General features: G+C 39.0%; 1 protein-coding gene across 1 annotated transcript; it reads right to left on the bottom strand.

The window, feature by feature from the left end:
* Positions 1-116: 116 nt before the first annotated feature.
* LOC140140017 (tRNA (guanine-N(7)-)-methyltransferase-like) lies at positions 117-24092 on the bottom strand. The gene is made up of 6 exons (XM_072161829.1): positions 23982-24092; positions 10378-10514; positions 7604-7788; positions 6700-6813; positions 4506-4607; positions 117-2564 (listed from the first exon to the last, which is right to left on the bottom strand). Exons 1-6 carry the CDS (start codon positions 24080-24082, stop codon positions 2373-2375), a joined length of 831 nt encoding a protein of 276 aa, XP_072017930.1. The 5' UTR covers positions 24083-24092; the 3' UTR covers positions 117-2372.
* Between the last annotated feature and the right edge of the window lie 404 nt (positions 24093-24496).

The following is a 24496-nucleotide window of genomic DNA, read 5'->3' as shown; positions in this document are numbered from 1 at the left end:
TTATTTTCACTCAGTTAACTTGGTCAAAATGGGCAAAATTATTTTCAAACAATTACAAGCTAAAGTATGAACAATAAATGCATGACAACAAGAGTCACAAGTGATTGTCCTTGGTATTTGTTTGTATTCTATTGTTTTATTTACTAGGGGAAAAAAGACAGCTTGATTGTCCTCTACAACATTTTCAGAACTGGGTCGGTCGCTCAGGATTTTTCTCTTTTTTGTCTTTGCAGCCAATGTTTTTGGGATTAAAAAATATTGACCCCAACAAGTCTCAGACCCCACCCCACCCCCCAAAAAAATATTGCCTCAAATATTCCTTGTATTTGTTTTCAAATTTTTGACCTCTAACTGACAACCCCCCCCCCCCCCCCCATGAAATCTGTAAAGACCACACTGGCTACAAACTGAATGCTCATTACCATTAGTACTAGCAGTGACCATTAGTGGACTGCTGAAGGCTGAATGCTAGGGATCTACTCCCCATTCCAGAAAAATACCGAACTAATTTTTTTGGATTAAAAAAAAAATGCTGTTTTGATGAATGAAAGTTGAAACATAGCTAAATCCTAATCCTAACTGGCATTGAAAGTAAAATTTTAATATTTGGTCAATTTTTGGAAATAAGGGCCAAAAACATGTATTTTTAGGGCGCTTTTCGACCTTCTTCGTATTTCTGTGACAATCAAGCCCAAAGACTTCAACAAAGACTAATTTCAAGTTATGCATTCTAATTTTTGGAAAACACAATTTCCAATCTTTTTCATAACCAATTAGCAAAAATAACATATAACATTAAAATTATGAGCTAACTCTTACCCTATACTCTAGATTTTGAATGTTTAGACTTGTACCAAGTCTTACAATTTTTTGACTACAATTGTAAGAAAACATGCAAAATTGCATGTTTTTGGTCCTTATTTCCAAAAATAGACCAAATATTAAAATTTTACTTTTACTGGTTAAGACCACTACCACCCCCAACAAAGAAAACAAGCTGCTAATGTCCCACTCCCTGTCTGTCACAAGTGTCACCTACAGTAGTTTCCAGAGAAGTATGGCAGACTTTTGCTCTGAATGACGTGAGGACCCTGTTAATGAGTGACATTAGAGCTAGGGTTCTCTTCAAAAGCTCTGCGCTGAACAATGCTTTGAAGCGTAACTGGACAATCGGATTATCGGTTTGTTGTTATTGACTGTCAGACAATTCAATCAGTTAATCAGAACCAAGTGCCATTCTTCTCTGCCAGAGACTGTACGTAGTATCCTATTTTAGAAAGTGCAGTCATGAAAACACCTTAGGGAGTGATCGTTATTTATGGCAGAGGGGGATGGGAAAATTTATGGGGGGAACACAAATTTTTTTTTGATCTTGAGGAGGAACCTGAAATTTTTAGTTCAACCAGGAGGGGGATTGTGAAGTTTTAAATGGAGAAAATTGAGAAAACAAGGGGAACGCAAAAATTTTGAGCATACATGAGGGGAGGAACGCAAAATTTTTTGTCGATATTTTTTCAAAACGCCCATTCCCCCTGCCGTAAATAACAATCGGTCCCATACTTGATTTGTTAGAATGGAAGTATATTTGGCCATCATTTTTGACCTCGCTCCAAACAAACTGTGATCTGTTCAGTACTATATTGCTTTATGTGCTAACAGATTAGTTGTGAACCATCATGGCACTATAGGCCCAATCTCAGCTAATGGGCATCTTGGTCAAAAAGTTAACACCTCCTTTGCCCATTAATGCTGGTTTCATACTTTCTGTCGCTGCCGCTGAGCGGTGCGACGCTTCATCATGACGCTTGCACTTGTCTGCAAGCGGAGCGGCACACCGCTGAGCGGCAACGGCATGACTCTGAAAGCCACTCTTGCTGTTCTCATACGTCAGAGCGGTACCATTCCTAGTTGACTTGAATCCAACTGCCAGCGGTGCTGCCGCCGTGGCAAAGTGATCGATATATCGGCTTGCCGGTCACCGCTAGCGTTTCTGGTGCGACTGCGCAGTGAAGCAAAATCATCTTCAGAGCGGCAAGCGGCAGGAAAGTATGAAACCAGCCATATTGGATAGGCGAGTGAGGGAAATGTACAATAATACTTCATAAAAATTTCAAATGATTATTCCCTATTCCTCAGTTTTGAAACTGATTTTTACTCCACATCCAAGATGGCTGCCCATGTCATGCCAAGTGTTACAGTATTTGGCGATGTCCTTCAGTGGTGTCCTGAATGCTCTTCCTGATTATCGTGAGAGCTAGGTCACACGATGCTATGCACCTTGATCAGCCAATGTGATGATGATGTGATTTGATTATCAGAACCCCATTTACATTATAAATAACACCAAATCGGCAGACTGCTGAAGAACTTTGCTAGACACTATAAGCTAAGGCACTGAGGCACGTCTTTATTATTGTCTCTCTGTCTTCCATCCTGTCACCTTGGCTCACAGTAGGGTCAGCAATCTTTCTAAAGACGGCTGGGAATTTATCCCCTGAGTTTCTGGTGACCTTCTGACCTTCTTCAGTACTTTCATAGAGTTTGTTTACAACAGGATCAGCTGCCTGTAGAGGTAAACAAAATGAAGGAAATAATATACAAATATATACTGCCATGAGAGGTTCTTGTTAAAACTATGGGCCCGAGGTGAGATCAATAGTACTATTTTCCTGAGGGCGCAGCCCAAGGAAAATAGTATTAATTGATATCAACGAGGGACCATAGTTATAACCAGAACTTCGAATAAAGGCAGTATATATTTGTTTTATATACTTCATTAATATATTCTTTGTTTATTGATTGGTTAAAAGAAAATTATTTGATGTTTGGACTCTCCAGCTTCTATCCTGAGTGAACAGCACGACCAATTTAAGCACAACCTATATTTTGCCCTTCAAAGAAATCGAATAGGCTAAAATCGGGCTAACTAATTACAGCAGCGCCGAAATCACGCTATGGCAGTTTCACGACGTGAACCATTCCGTCGCATGGAATGCGGGCACGCGGAAGGTACGGTCAAAAGTACTATTTACGGCTTGGAGGTACTATTTACGGCTCATCCGGGACATTGAAAATACTATTTACGGCTTAGAGGTACTATTTACGGATAGGAGTACTGATGGTAGAACTATTTTTGGTCATGTGATCCACTTTTAACCAATCAATGAACAAGAATATATTAATGAAGTATATAATATACAAATATATACTGCCATGAGAGGTTCTGGTTAAAACTATGGGCCGAGGTGAGATCAATAGTATTAATTGATCTCAACGAGGGACCATAGTTTTAACCAGAACTGCGAATAAAGGCAGTATATATTTGTTTTATATACTTCATTAATATGTTCTTTGTTCATTGATTGGTTAAAAGACGTTTTGACTCTCCAGCTTCTATCCTGAGTGAACAGCACGACCAATTTAAGCACAACCTATATTTTGCCCTTCAAAAAAAAATCGAATAGCCTAAAATCGGGCTGACCAATAACAGCAGCGCGAAATCACGCTATGGCAGTTTCGCGTGCGTGAACTGTTCCGTCCCATCAAATGCGTGCACGCGGAAGGCATGGTCAAAAGTACTTTTTACGGCTTGGAGGTACTATTTACGGCTCATCCGGGACATTGCAAATACTATTTACGGCTTAAAAGTACAATTTACGGATAGGAGTACTGATGGTAGAACTATTTTTGGTCATGCTGATCCACTTTTAACCAATCAATGAACAAGAATATATTAATGAAGTATATAATAGTAATCATTGCAGGGGTAAAACACTGTGGGAGTGACAGAGTTGATCCTGATTCCAGAAAAATATAACACTAATTTTGTTGGATTACAAAAATATTATCCCATTTCCCAAATGAAGAAACATAACTAAATCCCAATTATTCTGGTACTTCGGAAATGTGTTCATCAAAACACCACAAGAGAGTAATCAAGATTCCTGATAGGAATTGAAATATTTCCGAGTAAGTACCAGAATAATTGAATCTGGGAAAGAACCTTTTCTACTTTAGTCTGTGCTTTGTTATGTTCGTTCTTTTCTTTGTCGATAAGGCTTTTTCAGTTTTGATCAAAACATCCTAAAATTCACATTGGAGATAGATTATAAGACGGGGGGTGCAATAAACTATATTCGGGGGGAATCGGTCAAGAATTGGCCTCTAAATCTGTAAAAAACAGAAAAAGATTGGGTATGAGGTTGTCTCGCAAAATCTCGCAAATGTCAAATCTCGCAGTTACTAGGCAAATCCAAACAAACGTGTCTTTGGCGTATGCCACGTGTGTATCTATGCAAGCGATTCCGCGCGTGTGCATGTGCTAGGACACACGCAGGGGAGCCGATAGGCCGATTTGCGTGCCATAGGCCAGCGAATGGAATAAACAGAAAGAAAGCAAGAAAAAATACAAGAATTGGATTGACAGGAATGTCAAACCCAAACTAGACTTACTTTTTATGTCTTTTATAATATATTTGTGACTAATTATGGCTTTATAATCTTACCATTTCTTCATCTGTTAGTCTTGAGAAGAGAGGATGTTCATTGAAATGCTTCACCATCCAATCATGAACCTCTTTTACATCAGTAATGGTATAAACAAACCCCTGAAAACACACACATTTGTAGTATTAGTGCTATTTTGTAGAGAGATGGAAAAAAATAAGCATGCGCTATGCTATGGTTCACCTCAAGTTTGTTAGTGATATCAATGTTTTTCCCCAACCATACCAACAAACTGCCCTTATGCTCTACGCAAATAACTTTTGTCATACCGAATTTGAGGTGAACCAAAGATTAGGCTCTATTTGTCCACCTAATAGCCGATTTGTCCTCCAGCATTGGGCTATTCCAGTTAAATTCCATACAATCCCATCAGTGGCGGATCTGGAGTAGTGAGGGGAGGCCCAATTTGATAAAAAATTGCAATTTGAGAACTGGTCGCGAAGCGAAGCAGCCATCATGTCGCACTTGCACCAGATGTGCCCCCCCCCCTCGGAAGTAAGAAACTTTTGGAAAATGAAGACATAATTGAAGCCATTTGGTGGACCATTTTGTCACTTTATTGAGTAAAATTTTAGTTTGAAAAAGCCGAAAATAAAAAATTAGCGAAATGCCAGGCCAATTGGACCCACCTTTTTTTTAACTGTTATTGTATAAATTATTAGTATTTTTGGTTTAAACATCAAGTGCTGGGTGTGACATACAGAAGTGAAAATGGGCAGTTGTTTAAATACGCAAGGGATGTTCCCCCTCAGAAGTTACGAAATTTTGCCAAATGAAGGTCTAATTGAAGCCATTTGGTGCATCAGTTTTACACTATCAATGCTTTTAAAAACAAAAAGGGCTCGAACTCAATTTGCAAAATTTTTAATGTTACACTGAAACTTTATAGACCTAAGACTTGAGATTCGCAATTAAAGCATGCATGGATCAATGTAAAAGTCAGCATGGAGTCCGTCTTAATACTGACTTTGGTGACAAAATGTGACAGGCCCTGCATATTGTTGGGCCCGCACTCCCCGCAGTAATTTTCACATGCTTTTGTGAGCACCCACCTTCAAGCAATGCCTAAAATAATCATAGGCTAGGGCCTTCTTCATCTTCATTAGATACAGTGCATCCCTCAGAACTTGAATATTAACATGGCGAGGCGAACAAAAGTGCTACACTTTTACAAAAATAAACTTCTTTTTAAAAAAGTAAACTTTAAAAAAAAAAAGATATATAGTGTAAAACAAGGCGAACAAAAGTACTTCTGATTGACCCAAATGTGTGGTTTATTTAGGCATGGGCCTACTCAATTAAAAGGGCATTTCGTGATCCACAGCCTCATCCCCCACTTTTCTAAAAAAAAAAGTTGAGATTTTTATATTACTGGAAACCTCTGGCTACATAATGTTTATGTACAAAATATATCTTGCAGATTAATTCGTTTAGCAAAGATATCGTGAAATTTGAATTTCGTTCTGGTATACCAGAACGAAATTACAACACATTGTCTATGGAGCAGTGTAATACACATAATCATGCATAACTCGCAAAACGCATAAAATCAGAATCAACTGAAATTTTGGGAATAGGCTTTTTTGTGGATATGTACTGAAAAATGTCATAAAAAGAGGATGCTAGGATCACGAAATACTCCTTTAAGTGCAATTTAACCTTTTCCCTTCTCCTTTTTTTTCTTCTCTTTTTCTCCTTTTTCCCTCTTTCCTCTTTGTTTTGGGGCGAGGGGGGGGCCTGCCAGGCCACCCCAGTGAAATTGCCTGCCTACTATCAAAGACATGTCTTTAATTACCAAACAGTGAGTGTGAATTTTAAATGGAGTTTCCTGATAGGTAATTCCATTTGATATATACACCCCCTGAGTGTGCAATTAAGGTCATGTCTTCCATAGGGGGTGTATTAATTTCAACTAGAATAGCCATTTTGGAATGTCCATTTTGCAAGTTGATATTTAAAAGAGGGTGGTCCACATTTTTTTCATGTGATGTTTTCTGCCCTACATGAAATGAAGGCCTATTACTCTGAGCAGCATATCCCCATATCACTTGTACTGAGTACCTCCAGTCCCCCCTACCTGATTGGGCAGTCACAACACCAGTTTGGTTGCGGATGGACCCCAGTATAATGGTTGAATGAGTCTGCATCTGGACTCTTCAAACCTTGTCATAATTTATTTCGGTAGATACTTACCCCTTCTGCTAAAACATAGGCGTATTCTGCTATTAATGTGGGACTGATAACTCGCCACTTATGTTTGGTTTTCTTGAAATGTGGATCAGGAAATAAGAAGAACATCTTTGTCAGCTGTAAGAGCAAAAAAAAAAGAGAACATTTAATTGTCAATGTAGTATATGTATGAAAATGTACTTCACAACACGGACATATTTAACTGTGCATTGTACGCATTCCTACCCCCCCCCTTTTAACTGCTCAATTCACACTCTAATTTTCAAGGATATAAATAAATCCTAATTGTGATTAGGGAACAATCAAGTCTTAGATTTAAAATTAAATCTTTAAGATTTAAAATCCAAATCTGTAAGATTAATTTTTAATCTAAAATTGATTAGTCCCTGATTGCAACCTTAAGGATTTATTTTTAAATCCTTGTAATATAGAGTGCACTGTACATCAACGACATGTCATCAGAGTTAAATGGGTTATTCCAATTGAAATCCATGCATCCCATATGGAAGACATGACCTTTATTTCCCACACAGGGAGTGTGAATAATGGGGTTACCATTACCTGAATGGGTGACTCCATTTGAAACTCACACCCCCTGTGGGTCATATTGTCCATGGGGGTGTATGAATTTCAACTGGAATATTCCAGTACCTCTGGATAATTGTGTACGCATACGTACCCGGCAAAGTACACAAAACCTTGTAATGCTCAACCATAAATTTGAAAATTATTCTTCAATTATGGGCTTTTTCCGAAAAATTGCCGTAGGTACAATATTTGCCCACCATGACCAACTAAACCAAAATGGCAGATTTCCCACAGCATTCATTACACACAGGGCAATTTTGAGTTGGTACTGATTCTCTTTGGGCTAAACTATGACATTGCAACATCCAATTGCTCTTACCTGTCCTTTTTTGAAGAAATTTGGGAGATATTTCATTGCGTTTCCTCTCAGACATGCGATATTGGTGTACTGTCCAGGGTGGTTGCGTCTCAGCGCTACTATGCGGTCTTGTACATAGTCAGATACTTTGACTCTGATCTCCATACCCAGCATGAGTGTGTCTGGAAACACTGGAGAAAGGGTGACTGAAAGGAAACAAAACAAATTCAATATGTCATCACTCAAATCGGACACAATAGATGAATAGACACTGCAGTCCGTTGGTCTATTTGTCGTAGGAGTGATGTAACAGGATTGGATATCAGTAGATGAATCCGGGGGTACTCAAGTTTGGTTTTGGTAGGGACGTGTCGCTGAGAATTTGAAAGTGGACCCATAAATATACCAATTTTTCAAGAAATTTGGACCCATTGATATACCAAAAGTCAAAATTTTCGGCCGAATTTAACCCAAATTGTCGTAGTTTTTACAAATTTTGGGAAAATTTTGAAAATTTTAGCTATATTAAGGAAAAATTGGGCTATTTTCCGATAAAAATTGAGACAATTTTGAAAAAAGGACCCATTCATATCCAAAATAGGCTTTGAAAAGGGGTCATTGATATACCAAGAGGCTGAAAATGCTACCCATATTTGCGGCACGTCCCCGTATGGTCATTTGTATTGAGTACCCCGGGAGATGAATACAATTCTTAAACATATTGCCCTGCACTACAAGCAAGTTGCACTCATCATCTTGGTATGTCTGCAATCATAGACTGAATACCATACCGCTCTTTTCAAAGATACTTATCTTACAGTTGCGAGCGATCAGCATGATATGAATATTCTATAGAATTATGATACAGGTCTTTATCCTTGTTCTATGACATCTATCATTTTAGTGTAGGTACCGTGAGAATGTACTAGTCTCTCTCCTTCTCTTTCTCATTGACCCTCCTGTATTCATCTTATCTCTTCATCAATATATGAAGAGCTTATTTCAAACCGTGTTTAGGGGTACATTGTACTACACCCCTGGCCAATTTTGTGCATATTTTTGCATTTTTCTCAAAAATTATAGGGCATTGACCAACAAGTAAGATATGTATATGAAAAGCTTTGTTTCAAAACCCCTTACATCCACTTGCCCAATTTTGAGAACACATCAAAAAATCATCAAAATAATCACTGATATAAGGTGTTTTTCAACAAAAGCAGTTTTTGGCAGGATGCTCATACTACCCAAGCATCCTGCCAAAACTGCTTTTTGTTGCAAACCCCATACATCAGTGATTTTTTGATGATTATTTGATGTGTTCTCAAAATGGGCAAGTGGATGTAAGGGGTTTTGAAACAAAGCTCTTCATATTATAGGGGAAAGGACTACAACTACTGCACTGACAATTCAGCAACTCAAGGCAAGTAGTTATTGATCAAATATTGGTTTTCCCTCATTTTTACTGTAACTCCACAACTGTTGTCTGTGCTGAAATAAAATTTCCAGTGCAGTAGTTGTAGTCCTTGCCCCTATAATTTACATATCTTACTTGTCATCAATGCGCTATAATTTTTGAGAAAAATGCAAAAATATGCACAAAATTGGGCAGGGGTGTATAGTACCCCCTTAAGTCCACAATCACAAGTTTCTCATTTACAATCACAACTTAGGGCGTGTTCACATTACACAATGTGGGTTCGTACTCTAGGTAGTGAAGTGGTGTCGATCCACATCGAATCCACATTGAGTTCAAGGTTCACACTACCAAGCTAATCTACATCAAAAGTGGGTTATGACGTAAGTGGAGCGAATCCACATACCCGGATGTTAGAACGACCCGGAAGTAAAGCGCCGTTACCACGCAGCATAGATACCAAATTTCGTAAAGCCATCACCCCAGAGAAGCGATGAGCGGTAACATTGCGGCCGTTATCGACCAACGCCGAATACAGAACCATAGGCCATTTATTTGGGATTGCCCGTAACACGGCCTGTCTGATCGTAAAACAAGTAATTTATGTAAGCTTATGTTGAGCATGCTGTGGACTGAAATATATTTTAGCATCTAAATGTCATGAAGTCAATTTCCAGTGAATACAGTTCGTTTTGTTCCATTGCCGTCGACCACAGCCACTTCGGTATATGTGGAGTCGATCTAGATCGACTCCACATTATCGCGTTCACATTGCGAAATTTAACCCACCACTAGGGTCGAAACTACCTCAACCAGGTAGTTTCGATCCACATTGTTGATGTAGGGTCTAATCCACTTACTTTGTGTTCACACTACATGGGGAAGTGGTTTCGATGTAGGGTCGACTCCACGTCCCTACATCAAAAGTGCCTGATGTGATCATGCCCTTATACTTTGACAAGTTTGACATAATTAGCAACAATGAGTTGTACCATCAACAAACAATTATTTGCCACAACAATGGTGGTTAACAATATGCAGACTATTGTTCTCATTGGGGAAACAAAGGCCTCACACAGTATTGTTACTGTGCATCCATCTACTGCTTGCTTTGTAATGGTGCATCCAACTGAAATTATAATACCTATAGCATCACAACATATAGCAATATCACACAGGTAAATCAGCAACATGGGTTTGTGGACTTAACAGTTTGGAAATAAGCTCTTCATATTGTAAACTCCTATTCAAGGGTATAATGGTGTCACACAAGTGTAAAACATTTGCAAATGTCTTCACTGTTTCACATAATATTTCAACAATAAACACAAAGACACTTTTCAGTAATTACGGTAATATATTTCACACAGTCAGTTCTTACCAAGTAGACCTCCATATCCACAGCCAACATCAAGGAATCTGACTTGGCCTTTCTCTGCTGTACTCCCACAATGCACCTGGTTTGATATAAATTCTGGGTATAGATCATTCCAGTCCATGGCATCTGGACATACTGGGCTGTTCAAAATCAAACATAAATGTGACGGAAAATTATGTTGTACAATGTAAATGTGACGGGAAAAATACAACATGTGAGGGAAAAACTACCTTCTGCAAGCAATTGGCATAGTTGGTAACCCACGCTTTAGAAAGGGTGGGTTTGAAGGGTCCACAAAATGCCTAAAAGGGCCCGTAAAAGGGTGGGTTTGAAAAATTTCTGGTTAAAATGTGTGTCCAAATATAAAGCGTGGTCATTGATAAAAAGGGTGGGTTTAGAAGTCAACAATTGCAATCTCAAAGGTTACTGTAATTTCCGATTGAATGACACTAAATGAACCACAAAAAAAATATTGAAATCCCATTCTGTTTGGTCATCTAAAACTTCAATATGTAATTCTCTTTGGATGCAAATCTGCACCTCCTGGACAGGGGTAGCACTGGGTTTTCAAACAAGGGGTCAAAAATTTGAAACTATGGATCCAAAACAATAGAAATAAACCATTCAAATGACCCTTTAGCAACCTCTAAATGATAATTTTGTATGCCAAAAGATACTAGAATGCTCCTATGATACCATGGCACAGGTTAGCGCTACCCTAGCTCCACCATAGAAAGGGTGAGTTTTGAAGTTTTGGTATAAAGGGTATAAAATAAAAAGGGTGGGTTTGAAATAAAAAGGGTGGTTTGTATCTCCACTGCCAACTATGATTGGTCACAGGAATGTGAACGAGAGTGTCCTAATCTTTGAACAGTCTGCTGAAACCACTAGCTTAGTGGTGAAACGTCACTAAAAAGTGAGTCAATCACCTTCGTTTTTAGTTGGAATTGTTCATAGCAAACATAATTCACAGAGTATCCTAAAGGTTAGAGTAGAGTACTTGCCTCATTGAGCATTTGGTCGGCAAAATCAGCCATTTTCTCAAAATAGACAACCTTTTGCGTTGTAGAAAAAATTTGTATCGATAAAATTTTATAAATTTTATATATGTTATGAAAAATAAAAAGCTCTGTAAATCGCGCAAAAAAAAATTGGGGGTACCGGACCTTGTTTTCGCGTAAATTGACCAAAATAGGTCAAAAATGCATTTTTTTCTGCGACACCATGCGTACCCAGGCAAAAATTTAGGAATGAATCATGCCCATGAACATGCCAAGATCTTGCCATGAACATGCCAAGAACATGCCCTATTTTTGCTAGCAACGGGCATGAAATTTCATGAATTTGGGAAATTTTGATGGGTTGTTCATGGTCACCCATGAATATTCATGCCCTTTCATGCTTTTCTTTTGTCATGCGTGTAGTCAGAGCCTTGACATGTTCAGGGCATGTTCATGGGTAACTCATGGGCATGAATCGCGGTCAATGTCAAATTCTCTCTACTTTCATGCACATAAATGCCTTATTCATGGGTAACTCATGGCATGACTCATGGTCAATGTCAAATTTTCTCTACTTCCATGCCCATTAATTTTTATTCAAGGGCGTCAATTACAATTTTAATGGGTTCAATATTAACGACCCATGAATCCTTGATAGAGGATTTTCATGCCATATACAAAACAAAAGCATGACATGATTTGCATAGCAACCAGTAGCGAATTTTGGGAATGCCCGTGAATTATTTTTGCCTGGGTAGTTAATTGCGTACATGGATATTTTGGTGCGTACCAACGCGCTGGTATACACGCGCGATCTGATGCCGGATAAGCGTTAGTTTACGCATATGGCCACAAAAAAGGAGTTGTCTGTTTACGCAGGTAAGTTTTCACTGTAAAAAAAGTTACCTAAGAAGTTACCATAATAGGAACAATTATTCTAATGATGTCGATTATTAAGACTTCTTACTAATTTGGTGTATTTTGGTTATAAACGGGTGTAAGAAAGACTCCCATTCTGCAATCTGCAAAGATATTGAACCAAAGAGTTATCAAGTTACACAAAGTGAGGAATTTTCAGCTTTCACCATGTTCACCTGACTCGATCGACCAAAAAGAGGATTTATTAAACATGTTAAAGCGAAGCGTTTGACACCATTGCCGGAAGTGTTTGACTATAATAGGCCTACAATTATTATAGGCATATGCCTATTTAGCATGCTTAGTGCCGTTTACCGAGTGGAAAACTTTTTTGGTCACAAAAACTATACGGAATTATCTCGAGGTGGATTCATATCACATAGCAGTTCAATTAAAGCAAAGTTAAACACTGGGTTGCCTATAGCTGTAAAAAAAACGTTTGGCCTATTAGGCTATGATATTATTTTTGTAAATGTATGACACATTTTTTAAAATTGAATAGTTTTGATGGTGTTGTCTATATCGCATGCATTATGAATTCAGTGCACGTAGTAGGCCTAGGTCTTTACCCAATAACACAAAATGCTTTAAAGATTTAAATGTTGGATTATAAACTTGCCGTGTGGTGCGTTTCATTATGAAACGTTCTACAAAGCGATATAACCTTTAATAATAGGCCTATAATATACCGGTAGTGGTTACCCAAGATTTAGGCCAAAATATTATTAAAACGAATTAACCAATTTATCCCCCACTCGTTTAGGCCTAATGTTAAAAAAAACTTGATTCTGTGTTTGTTGGGTAGGCCTAGGTCTATAACTTCATACCATCTATTGGACCCTACTGTCGTCATGGTCGTAAGCCTACTTTGGTGGAGGGGTCCAGGTCCGTTAGGCCCTTCACAATTGATCCTTAGTTTCCTGTTTCATGGTTAAAAACAAGGGATGAGGCGACTTTTAATTATTAATTATTAATTATCTATTATTTTCTTTATTTTAAAACACGTGGTCGCAACCTACATCAACCCGTTTTGACTAGGACCATGCATTTAATTATTTTACAACTATGTTTGATTTTATAATAAGTAATGGTAGAGTTAAATGTTCTTTGTTTATTCCCCGGTCCCCGCACTCCGTGCATCCGCGGGTATTCATGCTTGTCGGTGAACTTTAAAAACATCCCCTTTTGCATCTCATTTCGCGAAGTTTTTAGAGGAAAAACACCCCTTTTTTAGCGATTCCGCGAATTATTTGCCCTTTGACAATACCACTATTTTCGCTAAAACGCGAATGATATTTCTGATATACTCTTTTCTGGCAGAAACGCGTCGGCTGCTCGATGGAAATACCCTTTTTTAAATTTCGCGAACACTTTGTTTGGAAAAAACACCCCTTTTTTGAGTGTTTCGCGAATCGCGTTTCTTCATCTGAATACACCCTTATTTCGCGAAATGTTCGACGAGCATGAATGCCCGCGGATGCACGGAGTGCGGGGACCGGGGTTTATTCATCATTATAGTTGATATGAGCAAAGTCAGAAAGAGCAAAGGAAGTCATTAAAAGTTATTTTAAAAGAGAAAATCCAAAATAAAAATAAAATAATTTTAATATATTGCAATTCTCTACTTTGGACGCTGAGGGAAACAGGAAACTAAGAATTAATTGTAAAGGGTCTTATCAGTGGAAGCACGCTGGCAAAATTTGGTTTGTAGGCCTACATGTTATATTTAAGCGCCGCACTTTTCTTGCGCTCAGCAAACATTGTTTTCTTTATTTTGTGGCCCTGGTTATCGCCGGTGCGCAAAAATAGCATTGACCCGCACAACATGCATCGTTCTCTGCGATGTCTGCAACGCACCGCCGAGCAAGACGCGGAGTAGGCACGCGTTGAAAAGAGGCGCAATAGTCGAGTCGAATCGGGTGACGACGGAAAACCCTTAAGGCGATAGCATTTAGAAAAACAGGGCACCCGATTAGCATAAGTCCCACACCCCTCTCTCCCAACTAATCAAACATTATGGATAATCACAGCCATGTGGGATCGAGGACTGGAGGATTGAACTTTTTTAACACATTCGTATTTGCTTGCTTGTCATAATATTTATTCCTACATGTATATGCTTCTTACCCAGGGTTAGGGTCTTGAAATGTACATTAGGCCTAAGAAAATATTGGCGTAACATTAAAAAATTTAAAAAATTATGATCGGTCGGTAGGCATTTATTTTTTTTTTTAACACACATTTTTTAAATTGTAAACTGCATTTGATAAAGATCTTGGAACATTTTTTTTCTTTTTTTTTTTAATTCTAAGTTTTTTTATAATTTTTTGACCCAAATATATGATTTATTTTTGTGATGAGAGAATTGGACATGGATTTTTCAAGGGATTTTGATAGCAGTTCCAATAGAAAAAGCTGCTCTATCGTGAGACTATGCTGTTTTGTTTTTTAATTGATGCATTAAATATTGGCTGAATATTTTTGATGAAGGTTGATCTTTGACAAGATGTAACTTTGCTATGGAAAGCGCTAGATGACATTGATGAAAACGTTTTCAGTTTTGGCTTTCTTTACTCCGAGGCTTTAATTTATAATATGCGGTTTGATGGCAAATTTGAATTCACCTTTCATACCTACAAGATGTAACTTTCCTACAGAAAGCGCTATGACAAAACGGTTTTCAGTTTTGGCTTTATTTACTCAGAGGCTTTAATATAAAATGATGCGGTTTGATGGCAAATTGACCTTTCATACTAGACTTTCGCTGTCTGTATCTCTCTGCTTGTTGAAAAGGTAAAAGGTCAAGATCAGACCTCCGGGTCCTACTCTGCCATGCTTGGCTGAGTAACGGTACAGTGAACACGGTCTTTTGTGCCTATGTAAATAAGTCATTGTGTAAAGCTGAGTTTATACTCATGGGTTACTCATCATCAGATTCATCAATGATTCAGTCATTGTCGTTATTAAAACTGCACAAGTTATGTGTGTAATTTTACACTGGGTTTCGGAGAAGAACGACAGTCCCTTGCTCAGATTGACGCTCAGAATGAGCGACATACGCAAAGCTTCCATGTTTACGCTCTGCACGCTCTCAAAATGTAAACAAGTGCTGTTCTCCTCTGATAAAAACTTTAGTGAACATTGGCTTACAGAGGTTCATACACTCATATCAAAGCAGCCAATCAGAAAAGCTGTTAGAAAAGTACGAAACATGCATTGATTGTGTATATTGTGCACTCCGTGTTTCGCGCGTGTTCGCGTCACGTAGGATTGATTCATTTTTCGGGCGGGTTGATGCATTTATATTTGGTTCTGTTTTCCAACAGTTTTAGTGATAATTTGTCCCGGGTAATTTGATATAAAAAAAGTAAAAATCACATGTTGTTTTTTTTCTCGTGCATGAAATGGATTAATAAACATCAGCGCGCGTGCATTATTTTGTCTAATTTCTCTCCCAATAAGTAATACGCGTTCATTTTAAAACCTATAAGTGTCAGATATAGGCCTAAGTCATGTAAGTGTCGCTTTTAAAAACAGCAAATTATGCGCATGCTCAGCATGTACATACAACGGCAACTTAGTACACTGATCATGTGTGCGATTCAGTTTTCTGCAAAAGCGATTGAGTATTGCATCTTTAGAAATGACCGACTAATTGTGTGTTCTCACTGATTCAAGTGGGTTTTGTTAGCGACCTGACTCACATTTGTAATGTATCTCTGCTCGATCAAGCATTGAAATGCTTTCAACTTTTATACTGCAGGCCTTGTCTTTTGAAAATTGCTGGCGAGTGACAAATCACTCTCCTCAAAACTTGTCAGGTGAGCTGTAGGCGAGTGACTTTAATCATTTGTATTATTATTGCAGTTACACCAAATGTAGGCGAGTGATAAAAAACTCTCCTCAGCTTCATTTTAGGTGAGTGATCACTCTCACTCGCCTCAAAAGATAAGGCCTGATACCCCGGTGGGTTCAGTTTGTATTTAAAGGTAGGACGTATGACCGTTCCAGGATTTGAAAATGACCCCTATTTCACGGGGAATCGAGGACATTTGCAGCTATTTTACCCCCTATTTTGCGTAAAATCAAGGAAAATTTGCCCCCAAATACCTCCCCTATTTTTATCATTTTGAGGACGCATTTTCATTTCACCCCCTTATCACGAGGAATCGAGGACATTTTTCGAAATAAATACCCTATTTTTACCATTTCAAGGACGCTTTTGAATTTCCCCCCCTATTTCTTGGGGAAATGAGGGCAATAACGAAAACTGTAGCGGTAAAACGCGGACGAAAGTCATAGAAATACACCCTATTTTTCATTTCAAGGACAATTTTGCTCCAAAACACCCCTAATTTGGACAATCGCGAACAATTTTGTCCTCGAAAATTCCGCGGACATTTCTTGAAAAGTACCCCTAATTGGAACCATCATGCGTACACATTGTCAGTGAAGACTGAACCCACCGGGCCTGATACTGGATCGTTCAAGCATGCTCAACATTTTTTTCAATGTAAATAAGTGCTAGGCTCTGGCCCTAGTAGAAGTATTAAAAAAAACTATGATGTCCCGAGTTAGGCCTGCTATGCATGTATGGTTCCATACGGTACTATAATCAAATGCAGTAAACCTTTGACGGGCACATATTTATTGCGTTGGACGCACTTGTCTTTGATTGGCTGCTGATGCGATCTGGAGTGCTGTTGCCGCGCTGAGTGGAAATTTATGAATGAACTGTGCGCTGTACGCGTTGTTAGCTCCGAATTTGCAACATCCCGGTAGTCGCGCCCCCAGACAAACAAGAACCTAGACCTATGACTTTGGTGCGCGTAGTGAAGTCAACACTGCATAGCAACAATTTTGACAAGGACGCAACTCGGACGCAAACAAGCTGACACAATCGCGTCTACGGAACATGTTGCATTTGACGCGGGCGATAACGGCGCAGTAAACACGCAAACGAGCGCGCCAGAATGTAAGCGATATTTCTCCTCGCCTAGTAACCCCGTCAATCCGTCAATATCACCTTGGATACGGGGCTTCACCTCCCGCTGTAGGTGGTATGTCTATGGTCGCGCCGCTCGTCAAAGGTTTGCTGCATTTGATTAAATACCATACCATGGAAACATGTAGATATGCCAGGCAAACCTTTAGTTAACACATTTGCTAGTCAGCCAAATTCGCAGACAATTGATGCATATTTACATAGAAATTTAAAAGAACTGGCCGGTCAAGGAAACTTACATAAATATGTTTTCTATACTTCACTTGACCCAAATATATGATTTTTATGGTGATAAGACAATCGCACATGGAATTTTAGAGGATTTTGATAGCAGTTCCATTATTAATTAAAAAGCTGCTATCATCATGAGACTAAGATCTAGAAACACCACCGAAATGCTGTTTTGGGGAATTTTGCTAGCTGAATCTTTTTTATGAAAGTCAATCTTTGACAAGATGTAACTTTGCTACGGAAAGTGCTATGAAAAAAAGGTTTTCAGACTTTCAGTTAAATTAGCTTTCTTTACTCAAGGGCTTTAATTTGATATATAAAATGATGCAGTTTGATGGCAAATTTGAATTCACCTAGCATACCTAAATAAAACATGGCATGTTGCCCATGGGGATCGACGGCTAGGTCAGGTACCGTGTGAGCAAAGCGCGAGTGTACACAAAAGAAACTTTGCGCGTAAGATGAGCGTTATCCAAGGTCTTAGCCAGCCATGCGTCCACCCGTCTTTAAGACGGGCTAATCTAATTTTAGACGGGTGGATTTAATGGATTTTACAGATGTGATAGCTCTAAAACAGATAATTTTCAGGTTATATGAACTTGAGACTAATTCAGAGTGACATGTAAAGGCCAAATCAGGACATATTTGACCCCAGTGACCCTTCCATGGGTATCCAAGTTGTTTTATATTTGAGGGTCAAATTTTGGTATCTGCTTGGACGGGTGGTTTCTGATTTCAGGCTAAGACTCTGGGCCGTTATCGCAAGGTTAAAACGCTGTACCGGCATCAGCTGAATTCGAGTACACTTAGACAAATAGAGGGCACAGCCACAAGCATGGAAAATTCCAATCTGTTTATTGAAGCAGCGCCCCCGGGCGATGCTTCCCTATTTAATTTCACCGCACGATTTTGGCTATATCCCGCAACTTTTTGATACACCATTGACAATGCACAGTGGCGAGCTTTTAGCACGATCTGGTACCTTATGCAGCGTAGGTGCATGCCCACTCTCTATTTGTCATCCAGGGTTTGTTATACATGTCGGTAACTGACTGAGAAAGAGATTATATGAGAGTGAAACCCCCATAATGCAGTACGAGTCAAGCATACTAGCGACTGGAGCAACAGCTGTTACGCCATCATTTTGATGTTGGTTATCAGCATGGTCAGTTGATATAAACAGTCTTATCTCTCACAACCAAGGCTCACAACTGTGCGTATTTTGCGTGTGAGTATAGGCCTGTTGTAGTTCACCGCAGGTATTCAGTGGAGTGGAATAAACGAATTGGAGTCGACAATATGGTCATGCATGTTAGCCAGATTGAGCACCAAATAAACTTGTTCTGCATAAAATGTTGTCAAGTAGGCCTAGGAAACGAATGCCTTGGTTATCAATTGGCAAAGCATTCTTCAATCTTCGGATGATTGATGTATAGGGGTGCTCATGAGGGCTCATGATTGTAGTTTGATGGAGACGATGGGGTCAAAAACTAAATGTTATTTTATCGTGCCGCCAGTTCATGTCATGTCATGATTGTATTTTGATAGAGGACAGGAGTAAAAGACTTTGATTAAAAAGTGTTATAAACACAAGGAAAAGCAAGGTCATCTGAAACATTCAATTATTCTCATGATCATACACGATAGTCGATACAAACATGAAAAATATACGTGGGGAGGGGGTCTCCCTGGTTGGAGGTATACTAGACTCGCTTGCCAGTCCTATATACGCCGTACCTATGTACATGTATATTGAGGACTGGCTTACGCCATTTTGGATGTCAATGGGAAATACACACTTAACGATTTGCGCCGGTTAGAAACTTGAAAAAAAATCTTTAAAATTTCATCAATGTATATAAAAGTGGTACCAACCGTATTGTGCTTGCTAATTTAAGACTCGGTTGAAACAAAATTAAGGATCGAAAGCATTTTAGTGTCCAAAAGGCAAAATTATCGTCAAAGTTCTGCGAAATCGGCACCCTTGCGAAGGGTTCAGAATTGAATCGAACGAAAATATCCGATCTTTGCGATCAAAAACACAAAATTACAACTTTAAACATACTATTGGCAAAAGACATTATTACCAAACAATACAGAATAGAAAATTTGACATCATTTTCTCAAAATATTGAAAAATTTGCTCACTAGACATCGAAAAAGTACGCAATCCAATTCCCGTTCAAACGCGTGGGAAACTGAAAGTGCGATAATCGTGACTAAGGTATACGGGGATGTGCCACGGTTTTATGGTACCTTTTCAGCGATTTTGGTATATGGAAGGGTTTTGCATTGGACCGATATTTAAATGATAAATCTTTGGCGCTGCTTAACCCTTTTAAAGGTTTTTTTAAAATTTAATTATACCTAGTAGTACAACACATGAACAAGAAAGAAGTCGGGAGGTACGGTACACACCGTCATCATCCCTATATCTTCGTGTTATGAATTGCCGTGATAGTACGATGACTCCTCACGCTTTTTCAACAACTACGCATGGTGATTTTATTCGAGATAGGCCGTGCAACTCAGGCTAAGCATACAATTTGAGATTTTGAGCGCCTGCCACACTGTTTCTATTCTATGTTTTACGATTTTCGCATGATCAATATATGGCTGGCCGTAATCGCCTAACGTGGAGCTGCTACGCGTAGCTTACTTTTCGCTTCATGGAGCTAAATTGACCAATCATGTTAGATCTTTTCATTACGCGGAGCCAGTGGATGCATCCTCGCTCCAGAGAGAGAAAACTCTTGCCAAAATTAATGTTTACTATGGGGATTTTAAATGAATCGATTGTAAATAAACCACGACCAGTTGTACAGGATCAATACCATTGTTTGATTAGTGTATAGTCAATGTTACCTTGCATGCATGTGTCATGTGTAGTGTTGGCCGATCCCGATCTGTGAATCGGAGATCGGTGCCGATATGGACTGCAGCGGCCTTGAATCTGAATCGGCAGATGAGCTATCAGCTGCCGATTTAGCTTACCGATCTCTGAACTTGACAGTAATAAAAGTACACAACAATTCTTTAAGCTTACCATTACTTTCTTATGTAACATTACTACTATTTAATGCCAATATATTTCCAAAAAACGTTGTTACCACCGCAAGAATTATATCTGGTTCCATACAGCAATACGCAGTATTGCTGTCTGGTAAGCAGGTACGAATTGAGACGTTGTGAATTGAGACGTCGGAGCCGGTCAAACACAGAGGACTAGCCTACATCCCGTATCCTACTATCACTCAAACAAGCAAATCTCTTCACGAATTCACTCACCTTGCGATCCTACATCATCAGTTGAAACAAACATCTAAGTTTCCAAAAACAACTTTGTCATTCCTCAAAACTACAAGTACGTAACTTCATTAATAAAAAATTGAAATCATACTATTACCCGTTATTGAAAATTTTGTTCGATTTATGTGAACCAAAAGAACGCACGAGTCGAGTTCAGTTTACCAAAATGGTAGCTCCTGCCTCCTGGTCACCTCAGATATGACGTCAGTATCAAGCTGCTTATTAAACGGTGGATCGGATTGGTTGAAATCAACGCCACGCTTTTTGACCTTACAGGGTCAGAGATATATGCATATTCATGTATGAAAACAGCGATGCGGATATAGTATCATCACCGAGAACTGAGAATTGCGACATTTTCGATGTTTGTACCGGGGAATTTCAGACACGGAGACTCCGCGGAGATTTCGAAAAATTCGCCCAAAGGTAACCAAAGGGTTGGGGATCGATTTTTAACTATCACTAAATGTTTCGGAATTGAGGTCGGCTAAAAAGTAGACAGTTTCGGGGACTGTAATTGGTGTAGATGTCACATTTTGAACAGTGAGCGATAAGTGACCAATTTCATGCTCAGCACAAGTGACTATCTTTACACAGGGTACGCAAGAATCATGTCGTTTCATACTGTATTTTATAATATTATCCACTCAGTGACAACACTCCCGACTGTACAGGGCATCCCTGGGAAAAATTTGTAAACACTTTAACACTCGACATGTGCGCCCTTCAATGTCGGGTTCCCCAAGGTGAATTTGAGGGCATGTTATTTTTAGAATCGCGCACATTCGCGCTATTCCTCCTCACACGGACGATTTCATCGTGAATTCTTTCTGTAAACAACTCTGCACAACCAATCAGGATGGGAATTCGCGGTATTCCCCAATACGTCAGATGCATAAATTATTATAATATCGATGGAGCTGATTTAGCTGCAGGGTCATCGAATCAATTCGCGCAGTGATTCGCCTAACGTAGTACACACGCAAATCAAAGTTGATTCGCAGAGAAGAAAGAAGAATAAAACAATCAAGAGAAATGGATTAATGATTAAACTTCCGACAATCGGAGGCACTGAGTGAGTAACGCTGGGACTTGGGGTGTAAAATGGTATTTTATTTGGGTTGATATTGACATGAAAAACCTCTAAAAACGGTCATCATATTACATAGTTACAGGTTTGGGGAATTAAGCTTTGACCGTTAACATTACTGGGGCCCGACTTGAATGAACTTGTACTGGTTGTAGAATAACATTTAAGGAATCTGAATCGGGATCGGATCGGCCCGATCTGCTAATTTTCAGATCGGAGATCGGCAGATCCGATCTTGGTTGGATCGGCCAACACTAGTCATGTGTGTGGCGTGTTTGTTTGTTTGTTTGTCTACTGTGTCAGGCCAGGATCACTGACACCCACGGTACTGATACTCTCATACTATCACGGTGATCATATTGTTGAATGTTGTTGACTTAAAAATAATCATGATGCAGTCATGTCTACAGTAGAACTCACCACGACCTTTGAAGGACTTAAACCCTATTAAAAGCTATTAAACCAAGATAACACTCAATGAAAACGGCTCAACTATGTTACATCAGATCTTCTCTGGTTAAATACACACTGCACTTGTGTCTGTTTTACCTGTGCAATGAGCAATGAGCTGGTATTATAGTTTCAGTTGGGTGAACGATTATAAAGCTTAACGCAAGGTAACAATACTGTGGGCTTTTGTTTACTTAAATGAGACAATAGTCTGCTTATTGTTAACCAGCGTTCTTGAAAATGAGAAGCTTAATGACTTAACACGGTTTAGAAATAATTTCTTCATATTTTTTGGTACAAAAGTACCAATATTTCCAAACACCTAAATTAGCTAAAAATTTAGGACATGTTGCAAAACTATATTTTCTAGAATTTCAGAGAATACTTTAACTATTGGCCGGTTATTTTTTACACAGTAGTGACGTCAACTAGGCAATGGCCTATACTTCTAACATACACTATTTGTAGAGGTCACGCGTCAATAATGAGCGCACTGAGTATTGTGTATATAGGAAAACGGACAGTAACTACAGTATGTATGGCCTACTACTATGATATAAAGTAAATCCGAACTGGTTTGCAGTTTGCTGAAGGTCGAATTCCGCAGGGACACCGCGCAAGTTATACAAATTAGCTCCCGGCGATACACTGCAGATCGCAGAACTGGTGTGCGTAGTTTACCACCACTCTGCCTAGCTATATAGTTATGTACAATACTGTATGAGTTTCTTATGAGTGCATGTCCATCTTAATAATAAGCCAGTTCGTACTTTTCATAAACTACTTTTTGAATCATAACTTTCGTGACCGAGGATATCTTGCAACTACGTGACGCTTCGCCTGGCAAATTCTTAATGAATAAATTCGCTTCACGTAATGAGTAAGTCGTACTTAATTAGTCAGTTTTACCTCCGAGTAATGAAAAACTCTAACATGATCATGATTGGTCAATTTGGCTCCACGGAGCAAAAAGTCAGCTACGCTTAGCAGCTCCACTTTGTGGCGGTTGCGGCCTACCATATCAGTATCCCATATGATATTTCTATTGCAAGAAAATTTTATTTGTTGTCAGGTTTTATCTTAAATACACTAACTGGAAATTAAATACACTAATTAGTGAGGACCGGTATTTTGCTGTGGATATGTTTAACTGCAATTTGCGGGTAAAAATTTGAAATCCTGAGTAAAAATTTTGATCATATTCAACTCTTTGAGAAAAAATTGATATAAAAGAATGCATGTAAAATCCAGCTGCAATACAATGTACATTATTGACACACTATCACTCTCTTTATTTACGGCAATAATAGAATATCGATTTCAATCGAATTGAATAAGATGCTCAGTTTTGAGTTTGTAGTTGACTACTAAGCGACCTAAGCGATCGATTGCTAGCCAATCAGATAGAACTCCTTTTCTTGCGTTCGGTGAAATACCAGTCGCCCGTCGCTCACCAACGGAGTATTAAATTTATATTTATCGAATAGGAAGTCGACACTGTGCGGTAAGCTTACAAAAAGTGATATAGACCTGCTCTCCCTCTGTCACGTCAATAGCACCAAAATGGAATTCATTATCACCACCTTACGCTTTTTACACTTACTAGTCAAACGTATGGTCAGCAATGGGATTTGAGTGAGCTCTTTGACGGTAAAACTTCTTCTGCGGCATCGAACATGTTGTACTCGTTGTGGAGGCTGCCATTTTGTTTGTTGATTCATCGCTAGATGGCGCGATATTAATTTAAATTTTAATGCAGCCCATATCAGACGCAAAAATGTTGGTTGAGTTTGTTTTATCTTTTACACATAAATCAGTGAGTGTTATCTACTATAAAGTGGGCTGGGTGTGGGGGTTGGCATTTTCGTCGGAAGTTGGGGGGGGGGGGGAGGGAGGTCCCAAATTTACAAAAAGTCGGCGTCAATAAATTTGTGACTCACCTATTTCGGCAACAAAAAATTTATGACCCACCGCCATACCTGACCGTTGAGGCCTGAGGCATAGGCTACACCTAATACCCCCCCAGTAGTAAACAGGATGACTTCATCAGTGAGTTTTATTTACCTGAAGATGACTTCATTAATGAGTGCTATGTAGGCCTAAGATTAGGCCTGCGGA

This window comes from Amphiura filiformis, chromosome 18 (assembly GCF_039555335.1).
Source record: "Amphiura filiformis chromosome 18, Afil_fr2py, whole genome shotgun sequence".
Taxonomy (NCBI): domain Eukaryota; kingdom Metazoa; phylum Echinodermata; class Ophiuroidea; order Amphilepidida; family Amphiuridae; genus Amphiura; species Amphiura filiformis.
This window is presented reverse-complemented; position numbering and strand designations above follow the sequence as displayed.

What these genes read in the sequence shown, in the direction of transcription:
- LOC140140017 (XM_072161829.1), bottom strand. Translation starts at nt 24,082, where the DNA reads ATGGCAGCCTCCACAACGAGTACAACATGTTCGATGCCGCAGAAGAAG. An exon ending in GCTGACCATACGTTTGACTA is followed by an intron (nt 10,515 to 23,981) that starts GTAAGTGTAAAA and finishes GATTTTGAACAG; the next exon opens with CCCAGTATGTCCAGATGCCA. An exon ending in GACTAACAGATGAAGAAATG is followed by an intron (nt 2,565 to 4,505) that starts GTAAGATTATAA and finishes TTACCTCTACAG; the next exon opens with GCAGCTGATCCTGTTGTAAA.